At 59.9% G+C, this 10,907-nt stretch overlaps 1 protein-coding gene across 1 annotated transcript; it reads right to left on the reverse strand.

Annotated features, from left to right (window-relative positions):
* Window positions 1–321: 321 nt before the first annotated feature.
* Window positions 322–10,342, reverse strand: Klhl21 (kelch like family member 21). The gene is made up of 4 exons (XM_004639629.3): window positions 8,340–10,342; window positions 5,585–5,990; window positions 3,206–3,278; window positions 322–2,328 (listed from the first exon to the last, which is right to left on the reverse strand). Exons 1-4 carry the CDS (start codon window positions 9,358–9,360, stop codon window positions 2,035–2,037), a joined length of 1,794 nt encoding a protein of 597 aa, XP_004639686.1. The 5' UTR covers window positions 9,361–10,342; the 3' UTR covers window positions 322–2,034.
* Between the last annotated feature and the right edge of the window lie 565 nt (window positions 10,343–10,907).

A 10,907-nucleotide genomic window follows, 5' to 3' on the forward strand; every position in this document is an offset into this window, starting at 1 on the left:
TCAAGTTGGACTTGCACTTGTGATCCCTCGACCTCAGCTTCCCAGAGCACTGGAGGGATCACAGTATGTGCCTCACCTGGCTTCCTTCCCTGTTAAGGCTGCATCTCCATCCCCCTGTGGCTGGGGACCCCACCCCAACTGCACTGTACCCCAAGCCCAAAACAGCTGAGACACAGCCGGAGGTGGTGGCTCCCCCCTCAGCGTAAGGTGACGTTACCTCCAGTGCTGTCTCACTGCTCTATTTCATCTTCAGTGATGGATGCGGTCCCCACCCCTTCACCCCTGAGCAAAGATAAAGGCAAAGACATGAAACATATAGGAAATATCTTTATTTCAAAAAGTACTGAAGGCATCCTAAAACCTGGAGGCAACATTCTAGAGACTTCGGCCTGTAGAACAGACGAAAATAAATACACGTATGTGTCCACCTCTGGGGTGTGATTGGACTTGGGACACTGCAGGGTGTGTCCTTAAGAGACTCTGCTCATATAAATATAGAATACATTATACATCAGCATTAAATATCAGTCACTGAGCTTCCATAACTTAATGTTTTGCAGACAAGTCCCATGCATGTAACTGTGTAGGGAAAATCCCATCCTGGGTGGAGATGCCTATGACAGTGGGGACCCAACCCGAAGCGCCTGTGGCGTCAGATGGGAACCCCCAGGTGGGCCTGCAGGCTGTGGAACCTATAGCGGAGGCTGGCAGTGCCTGCTCTTTTAATACCAAGGCCTGGTCCTGACAATGGTGACCTGGGCAGCTCTGGGGCACAGAGGGACACAACCCAGTGCCCATCTGTGTGGCCACCACAATAGAGCAAGAAGGCTGCCAGGCTCAGGGATCAGGAGCCCGCCCTGGACAGCAGTGACAGGCAGACTGGACGGGGCACTTTCTAGCACAATGCAGTGACACACACAGCACATGGCACCAAACGGAGAAGGCGGACTTGGAAGGGCCTGTCTGGCGACTTGGAAGAAATTAAGGCAACAGCCCCTGCGATCTGGCCACTTCGGGGTTCAGTACTGCTCATGAGTGACAGCGTCCATGTGAGAACTCACTGCAGGAGTCAGGTCAGTGGGAAAAGGCCTTTCTGTCACCTGACACAGTCCTAATGCCCGGCCCTGGAGAAGATGGGGCCAGATCCAAGTGGAGGCCACTTTAGGCACCGAGAAGGGATCAAACTCAACAACCCACAGAAATGTCTCCCTCCCAAGAGGTCACTAGGGGTCCCCAAGTTGCCTCCCTGGGCATACCTGCTGTCACCTGCTCTGGCAGACAGCACTGGCAATGGCACTTTATGGGACTGAAAATTAAAACAAGGCAAGCTAGGCTCTGGCTCCCTTCTCCCCACCCCCCTGCTGTTCAGGCTTCCTGTCTAAGGAGGATTCCTCAGCCAGCTTGGGGAGGAGGGCTGGGCACAGTGGCCTGGCCAGCTGTGGACGACAGGGAGCAGCTGTGACCTCGCACTGGCTGGCCGCCCTCTCCTTGGGCTCCCCTCCCATGGCCTGGGCAGGGTCCCAGGGGAGTCTCCTTGCCCAAGGAGGTCTCCCTGGCAGGCGCAGAGAGACCCAGCATCAACCACAAGGCACTCAGGGCCCATGCAGGCTCATGTCCCGTTTCCACAGGGGAAGTGGCTGAGCTAGCCTGGAGGAAGCCCTGTGCTAGGGACACCTGGGACACTACAGTCTGGGGCCCTACCGCACCCACAGTCTGCTCGGCCAGTGCCCAGGCCGCTTCTGACCCTGAAAGGGACCTTGTGCCTGCTGCCCCCAAGGTGGGGGGTAAGGAGCTGTGGGAAGTGGCAGCAGGCGGAGTGTATGCTGTCTGAGTGAGCTATAAGACCTCCGAGAGCCAGACACCAGGACCAGCGCAGCATTCACAGTGAGCCCGGCCCCAGAAGCTGGGGCCCTGGCCCGAAGTGCACAAAAAGGCAGGAATGGATCCCAGGCTCAGGCTCCGCCTGTACACAGGAGGGGGTCTCCACCCCCACAGAGCACACTTCCCGGAGGCCCTCCCCGGGCAAGGCCTGGGCTAGTGCAGCGCCTCGGGGTTCCGTGCTGGCTGGCGATGACCTGCGTCCTCCTCAGTGCCCCGACTGTCCAGCTCAAAGCCACGGCCACCCAGAGGAGTCTGCGGCATGAACTGGCGGAAGATGCTGACACTACTGTGCCAGAAGGTGGGCTCTGGGAGCCGTCCCACCACGCTCCACGCCCGTGCCTCCGGGTCATAGGCCTCCACCACATCCGAGAGCTCAAAGGTGTTGTCATAGCCACCGGACACATACAGCTTCCCACCTAGTACAGCCAGGCTGCCACCCACGTGCACCTGCAGGAGGGTTGGGGTCGGGTTAGCGTGGCGGTGGCAGACACTGCCCCACTCGCACCTGTGCCAGGGACCCAGGAAAGTGAGGAACACACCATCCTCAACACAGCGCCAGGTGCCAACCTCAGCTGACATCGGGCAGAGCCCTGTGGCTGGGTCAGGCTGCTGCCTTCCCAGGGCTCCGAGGGGCCGCACACAAGCTATGGGTCTGCTGGGTGGGCCTGGCCCATGCTGTCAATCAGAATCCCTACATGGCCGCCAGGGTGGGCACAAACAAGCTCTGTAAGGCTCACAGGGCTGCGGGAAGCAGAGCTGAGGTTCAACGCAGAGCCTGGAGGTAGGTGGCACCATGCCTCCCTCCTTGGCCAGCTTCAGCAGCAGCTTACAAGTCCTGTTCTGAGCTCCTGGCAGGCACCCCATGGGCTCCCTGGGTCAAGTAGGAACCCATCTGGGCTTTCCAGCCTGATAGGCTTCCCAGAGACACTACACTGCTGGGGAGGACACACACACACACACACACACACACACACACACACACACACACACAGAGGCCTGTGTTCTGGGGCTCAGAGGCAGCCGCTGTGGCCCTTACAAGAGCACGTATATACGCTGGGCGTGGTGGCGCACATCTGTAGTCCCAGTACTTGGAAGGATGAGACGAGAATCACCACAAGTTCCAAAACCAGCCTGAAGTAGATGTGAGACCCTGCCTCCAAACCTGGGCCTTGGGGCCGGGGAGATGGCTCAGTAGAATAAGCGCTTCCCTGGCAAGCGCAAGGGCCTGAGTTCCATCCCTGGGTCCGCCTTGCGTGTGCAGCATCTGGAGAAGATGCGACATGGGCCTCCCAACACCGCCCAGTGGTGCAGCCCACAAGCTTACCTGATTCATAGATGGGATCTTGTCCCATTCGTTCTTCGTGGGGTTGTACACATCCACCTCCGCAGAATCATCCCTGTACAGGGGAGGAGCGTGCCGTCAGGCCTGGGGGAAGCCCTGGGGGTGAAGGGCTCGAGGAGCAGCTCAGTGACCGGAGTTTTCTGGTACCAAGTGGCTGCTCCCTTGCTAGGTGGGAGCTGCGTCCTCAACACAGCCTTGCCCCACGCCCAAAGATCACAACCTCCACCTCCAGTGCCTAAACCCCACCAGTGCACACCCCTTCCCGCACAATGAAGCTGCCTCCCACTCTCAGCGAACCCCCTGCCTCGGCCTCCCAAGGGCAGGGACTGCAGATGCGCATCACCATGCCAGGCTTGGTCCCACCTTGCTGCTTCCTTCAGCTCCTGAGGGAGTCATGTTTGATCCCACGGCGGGCTCCCCAAACCTTTCGCACCCTTCCCGTCCTCCCCACAGCAATCTGAGCTACCACTGCTGGAAAGCCTTTGTGGCATGCCAGGCCAGGCTTCTTCCTGCCCCTTCCCCAGGCCCTGGGCCACCCTTTGCCTTCGGTGTCACTGTGAGCCCCCAACACGGTCCAGGTCACTGCAGCACAGTTAGTGCTCCCCAAGGTAGTTGCTGGGTGCGATGGCACACACCTGAGACAGAACAAGAAATAGGGCTGAGTGCGTGGCACAGGCCAGTAACCGCAACACTTGGGAGGCTGAGGCACGCGGCTACTGTGAATCTGAGGTCATCCTGGGTTACACGGTGAGCTCACGGTGAGCGTCCTCAGCCTGAACTACATGGTGAGACTGTGCCTCAAAAAACAAAAAATGAGGGGCCAGGGAGATGGCTCAGTGGAACAAGCGCTTCCCTGGCAAGCACAAGGGCCTGAGTTCAAAACCCCAGTTCCACCAAAAAACAAAACAAACAAACAAAAAACTTGTTTTGGTTTTTGGAGACAAAGTTTGGCCATGCAGCCCAGGTGGCTCTGAACTTGTGTTCTTCCTGCCTCAGCCTCCTCAGTGCTGGGGTTACAGGTGTGTGCCACCTCCCTCGGTTTATAGCTCTGCTCTTAAGTTAGTTACACAGTATTATTCATCTTGAATCTCTCCTCACCTCCCACACTGTAAAACAGAAAACCACCAGCTTACAGCGCCTCTGATGACAGGTCGTTTCTATCTCCACCTCCCTCCTCCTGGCAGAGTACCAGGTGCACTTGGGAAGGGCCTGCAGGGCAGCCAGGGTGACCCCAGGCCCTCTTCAAGATCCCAGCCAGGGGAGGAACCCAGCACAGCAGCCCCAGGGCCCAGCTGGGCCCCTGGCCACAGCTCAGGAACAGGGGAGGCCAGCAGAATTAGCAGTGGGACCACCCCGCAGCCAGCTGCACTACTTCCAGGGCCAGCACCCTGCTTCCTCCAGGGTGGGAAGGGATGGGGGCAGTCTCAGGGAGGCCCTCAGGGCTGGAAGGCTCCAGCAGCTGAGAAGTTGTATTTATAGTTGTCGCCACCCCTCCCCCGCCCCTCCAAGATACCTTCAGAGGTGGGGGAGGGAGCAGGGCTGGGGCCAGGCAGTTTCATAACAGGGCAGGGCTGTCCTGGGCTCCAGGCTTCCTCAGAGCAGACCTTGGGCTCCTGGCACAAGGCATGTCAGGCCTTTAGCTGGTTTGCCTCGCCAGCAACTCACCAGGCCTTTAGCTGGTTTGCCTCGCCAGCAACTTGCCCTGCCCCATGAGTTCAGAGTTCTGGGGTGAGGTAGACCAGGGCCACAGTGGCTCTGGGGTGAAAGGACATAGGCCCTGGAGCAGAGGACACACAGACTTGGGACTCCCTACTCCAAGTTCTAGGCCCTAAGGAGACAGAAGGGACTGTCATCACACCCCGCCTCCCCTGCTGCTCCACTGGCTCTAGGCAGGGTGCTGGAGTGCGTACACCCAGGAGGTACCCACCAGCCTCAGAGGCCCTCTAACCAATCAGCAGGGGCACCCAGATCCACAGTTGGGCCAGGCCTGGAAGCTCAGAGGTAAGGCATGTGTCCCCTGGGGTACTGGGCCCTCGCTCATCACCCTTGGGATCCCTTGACTAGAAAGTCTGGGACTTCAAGTCCACAAAAACTGGTCTAAAGGATAAAGAGGTGCCCTGAAACCTGAGGGCCCCAACCTCTGAGCCTAGCTTGACTTCAGTTTCTTCATCTGTAAAATGGGGAGAACAACAAGGTCACGCCAGGAGTAGAAGCCTAAACCTCACCTCAAAACAAAAAAACAGGGGCCAGGGAGATGGCTCAGTGGAATAAGCGCTTCCCTGGCAAGCGCAAGGGCCTGAGTTCAATCTCTGGTTCCGCCAAAAAAAATCCCAAAAACCCAAATACCAAATAAAGACTCACCTGACAAAGTACATGAGTCCATTTAGCGTCACTGTCTTGGGTGCAAAGGACCAGGGCGGGAGCTGGCCACAGTCCACCAGCGACCACAAGTTGGTGTCCGGCTCGTAGCACTGCATCACCATGGTCTCTTTGCCAGGCAGGGACCCGATGGCGTAGAGGCGCCCGCGGCATGCGGTGGTGGAACAGTTGTCCGTGGGGTAGGTCATGGGGCGCAGCGCCTCCCAGGAGTCGGCCTTGTGGTCGTAGCGCTCCGTGCTGTCTGCGGCCACCACGTAGAGAAGCCCGTCCAACACGGAGGAGCTGTGGTACTCGCGGGCCTTCAGCATGGGTGCCACCTCTGTCCACTCGTTCACGCTCGAGTTGTACCTCCACACGCAGTCGTAGAGCCGGGAGCCGTCAGATCCACCTGCCGGGACAGCAATGGGCAGGGGTGAGGGACGCTCCCCCTGGAGGAAGGGACCTCCCTGGGGTTCACCCGAAACCACCCCACCCAAAGCCCAGCAGAAGTCCTGTGACAGCATGTGCACACGCTGGACGCTGTCTTATTTATTTTGGTATGGAATAAACTTGGGACCTTGCGCTTGTCTTTTTAAAAAATTTTCTGTTTGTAATAGCTGGGATTGAATTTGGGACCTTTGCTTGCCAGGCGGGCATTTATGCTACTGAGCCATCTCCCCTGCCCCAACACTATCTTAAGACTTTTTTTTAAAATTTTATTTATTTATTTATTTACTTGTGTGTGTGTGTGTGTGTGTGGCTAGCTCAGCCCACCAGGGGGCGGGGCTGGCTGGCATGTGGTGCTGGGGGATTGAACCGCGGTCCCTGTGCTTTGCTAAGCTTGTTCTAAGTAGGTGCTTTAGACCACTGAGCCATCTCCCCAGCCCGAGATAGAGCCTTGTTGGGCCAGGGAGACAGCTCCATGGTCTAAGTGCCTATCTGGCAAGTGCAAGGACCCAGGTTCGATCCTTGGTATCACATGCCATGCCAGTCCTGTGCTGACCTGGCCACCCCAACCAGGCGTGGTGGCATATGCCTGTAATTTCAGCACTGGGGAGGCTGAGACAGGAGGATCGCTATGTGTCCGAGCTACAAAGAGCAAGACCCTGTACCAAATAAGTAAATCTTAAAGGGGGGGGGGTGCTGGGGAGATGGCTCAGTGGAATAAGCGCTTCCCTGGCAAGCGCAAGGGCCTCAGTTCAATTCACGGTTTCGAAAAAAAAAAAAAAAAAAGGTTTTGCTGTGTAGCTCAAGATGGCCTGGGATTAGAGCCTAAAATAGGGTTTTGCTAAATTAAATCACCAAATTGCCCACACTAGATTCTAATTTTCTACCCTCCTGTCTCAGTCTCCCACAGAGTACTGGGACTATAGGTATGCACCACTATGCCCAGCTGTCATCTTAAATTAAACCAGTCTATTAAAGACCCACCACAGCAAGACAAAGCTCCAGGAATCCCAGGGGCTGCATCCCTGGGCCTCCAGAGCTGGCGCCGCAAGGCACAGCACACATTCTGTGGGCCTCACAGCCCTGAGCTTCTGGAAGCAGGAGACAAAGGTCCCACAACACCCATAACTCTGGGCCTCTTTCCTTCCCCGTGGAGCTGCAAAGGCAGCTGAAGCCTGCTTCTGGGCCCCAGGAAATTCCCCACCAGCAGTTTCGTGGAATGTACCAGCCACCTGCCTAAACCCAAAGGATTAGCTGTGCAGCTGTGACATTTGCGGAAGGGTGAAGCCAGGCAGGTCCGGCCAGCTCTGCGACTGAGACTAGGAGGGCATGGGTGTGGTGGGATGGCGGGGGAGGAGGACACGTTCTTCAAACACAGGCCCAACCTCAGTCTGTCACGAGGAACAGACGGACAGATTCCAGCAGAGGGCTTGACACTGGGCTGCTGGCCAAGGAAGCAGCAGCCTGTGGGCCCAGGATGTCTCTGCCATGCGTCCCTCTCATCAGCTCCAGAGCAGCACCCAGAGGCTGTCCTAAATCTCCTGAATGTCCCAGGCCGGGCACAGTCATTGCCCGATAACCCTGCCGAGCCTGACCTGCTGATAACTGCCTGTGCTCTCTCGTCGGCTGTTCTTGCCTTATATAGCAGTCCAGAGACCGCCCCTGCTCGCCCCACAGGAGGTGGCCTCCCTCCTGTCTGGACAGGATTCATTCTCAGTAAAAAATGTGGGAGAAGCCCAGGACCCAGCCAGTCTGGGAACCGCCCACCATGACTAGGCAGGGTTTTGGGGCTTGAGCCAGGCAACTGGAAGAAAACCTCTGAACACGTGACCATGTTTACAGTCGCGGGCAAGCTCAGCCTAAACACCATGTGACAAGGCGCAGACAAGTTAGGTGCAAGCCCCAAAGAACCTTGTGGTGTGTGACAAAGCCATCCTGAGTCAGGAGGTCCTGGTGGCTCAGCAGGGTAGGGGAAACACTCAGGCCTGGGAGGAACCGATGGCTGGCTGCCTCACCAGGCATGAGCCTCAGGCCTGGCCCCGCATTCCACAGGGAGAGAAAGCGCTCATTGTGCGGGTGAATGTCCAGGCGAACAGGGAAAGGCACTTCCCTGGCAGGGAGCTGGCCCAGCCAGGGCACGAGAAGCCACAAGCAGCCACTTGTCTTTTCACACAAGGGGCCCCTTCTTCCAGGCTAGAGGTCCCCGAGAACCCTGGCCCATATTCGGGTCAGCCCTGATTCCAGTTCTGCGGGTTTCCTGTCCTGGGAAGGCGAATGGCTCCCTGGGAGATCCCCAGCTCGACGCACTCACCTGTCACATAGATGTCGTTGCCCAGCGCCACGATGCTATAACCCCCGCCCAGGTGATCAGGGAACTCAGCCAGGTAGCGCCACTGGCCTGTCTGAGGGTTGTAGCAGTCGACGGTGACCAGCTCGTCGCAGTCCTGGTCGCAGCCGCCCACCAGTACGAGGATCTCAGCGAGGCCGGTGGAGGGGCGCGGGCGCATGCGGGGGCACGGCCCGCGGTCGTGACGGTCGTAGCGTGCAGCCTGGAAGTCGCGCGCCTCGCGCAGCAGCCGCAGGCAAGGCGGACAGCGGGCCACCAGCGGTTCGGCCTCGACGTGCGCCAGCAGGTAGAAGCGGCGCACGAAGGGCAGGCGCACGGCCTCCAGCAGCTGTGGCCAGTGCGCGGCGCGGCGCGGCGGGTCGGCTCGCACCCAGCGCAGCGCCAGCTGGTAGGCGGCCTCCTCCTTGGGCACGCACAGCCCGTCGTCGCGCAGGTAGCGCAGCAGCCGGCCGAGCGGCAGGCGCTCCAGCTGTTCGGCGCCCAGCTCGCCCACGTGGCGCAGGATGAAGCGCTGCGCCGCGCTCGCCAGCCCCGCGCAGCTGAAGGCCTCGGCGAAGTCCTGCATATCCAGGCAGTTGGCCAGGTCGAGCTGCTGCTGCAGGAAAGCGCCGCACGCCTCCTTCACGGCGGGGAACTGCAGCAGGTCGGCGGCGCGCAGCAGGGGCTCGGCGTTGTCGCCGCTCACGGCCACGCGGCCCGTGTAGCTGAAGTCCAGCAGCAGCTGCAGCATGTCGGGCGGCACCCCGTGTAGGCGCACCCGCTCGGCGCGGCTCTCGCGCAGCTGCCCGGCGAACATGGCGCGGAAGTAGGGGCTGGCGGCGGCCAGCACGGCGCGGTGCGCAGGGAAGTCGCGCCCGCCCGCCGCCTCCAGCGTCACGTCCAGGAACTTGCGCTCGGCGCGGAGCTGACTCAGGCCGCGCAGCAGGCTCAGGGCGTGCGCCGGGTCCGAGAAGGGCAGCACCGCCAGGGGGGCCGGCCGCTCCATCGCGCCTTCCGCGTACAAGTCTACAGAAGACGCCGCGGCCGGGGCCTGCGGAGAGACGCGGCGCGCGGGCTCCGCCGCCTTAAGTAGCGCCGGGCGCGGCGGCCTGCGGAGGCGGGCGTTTCCAGACACGCCCCTAGGCGCCCGCGCCCCCTCCGGCCACCCGCCCGCGCGCGCGCGTCCGCGCAGCTGCCGGAGCAGCGCCGGTGCCAGCTCCGTCTCCGCCCTCTCGGGGCTTCGGCCCCCTGCCGCCGATGCTGAACGGGATGGCGGGTGACAAGTGCGGGCTCCGGGATCGGGCCTGGAGACTACCCACGACCCGCCGGGGCGCGCGACTCGGAGGCCACTGCCTCCCCGGTGCCCCGCAGCCGCTGGGCTTCGCGGACGCTGTTTTCTCTCTATTGGAGTTCCTCGGGTTTCAAGTTAACCCCTAGAGGCACAGATTGCAAAAAATAGGGTTTGTACGGTTCTGGACCGAAGCTGCACTCGACGTTTTTCTCATGGCGCCCCTGTAAGCGCCGCGACGCGACGCGACGCGGGGCCAGGAATGCGCTCCCCCGCGTCTGCCTGAGTTTGCAACTCGGCAACACAGAAGTGAACTCTAGGCCGCTCCGCCCCGAGCCAGTCCCCTTCCACGTCCAGGGCCTCCCTGCCCGGGCCGAGCCGGCGGCGGGGCATTCGGGAGGGCGGCCCAGGTGGTGCAAGGGCGGCTCAAGGTCGGAACAAGCGGGAGACAAAGTCACAGTCCTGGAAGCCTGGTGGGGGATGGTGGAGAGGGAAGCGCCCCTGCTTCTTGAGTTCTTATAGGTTCAGTGCCCCTCTCAACCTAGCCGCAGGGAGAGAAAAATATAGGCCCCCTTCTTGGAAACCCAAGTGTCTGTTTAGGGAGGGTCTTCGCTCAGCTTCAGGGAGGCCCCGGATTCACCCCCAGGTCTCTCGGTTCTCTCGTTCTTGCTCGTCGGCAGCGCCTCCCCACCCCACCCGTGGTCCTTTATGCATCTGGTCCCCATTTCAGGGGCAGCTCGGTTAGCGGGGCCTAACCGGGAGCCCGCGCAGGTACGCCGGTGCGGCCTGTTGCCCATAGAAGGCTCGCTCACGGATGCTGTTGGTACCGCATTCCTGCCCGGCTGCCCGGCCAATGGCGATCGCGCAGCGCTGCGCGACGCGGTCCCTACGCCCGGAAGTGGGACGTTCGCAGGAAGAGCGCCGCAGCCCCCGGGATCGCTCGGATTCCGAGACGAATGATGCTTCTGTAGCTGCGGATCGAGTATAGGTCCCCCCCCCCCCTTTTTTTTTTCTTCTCCAAACAGGGATCTCTTTTGCCCAGGCTGGTGTCCAGTTCCTGAGCTCAAGTGATCCTCCTGCCTCAGCGTCCTTGGTTTTTGTTTTTGCATTCCTGACGGGGGTGGGGTGGGAGTATTTGAACATTTTGTCATCCTTCCTGATTATACCACTTTTTATTTATTATTATTACTTTTTTTTTTTTTTTTGATCGGAACGGGATTGAATTCAGGCCCTTGCACTTGCAGGCAAGCGCTTATTCTAGAGAG

Source organism: Octodon degus, unplaced genomic scaffold (assembly GCF_000260255.1).
Source record: "Octodon degus isolate 3935 unplaced genomic scaffold, OctDeg1.0 scaffold00113, whole genome shotgun sequence".
Lineage (NCBI taxonomy): Eukaryota > Metazoa > Chordata > Mammalia > Rodentia > Octodontidae > Octodon > Octodon degus.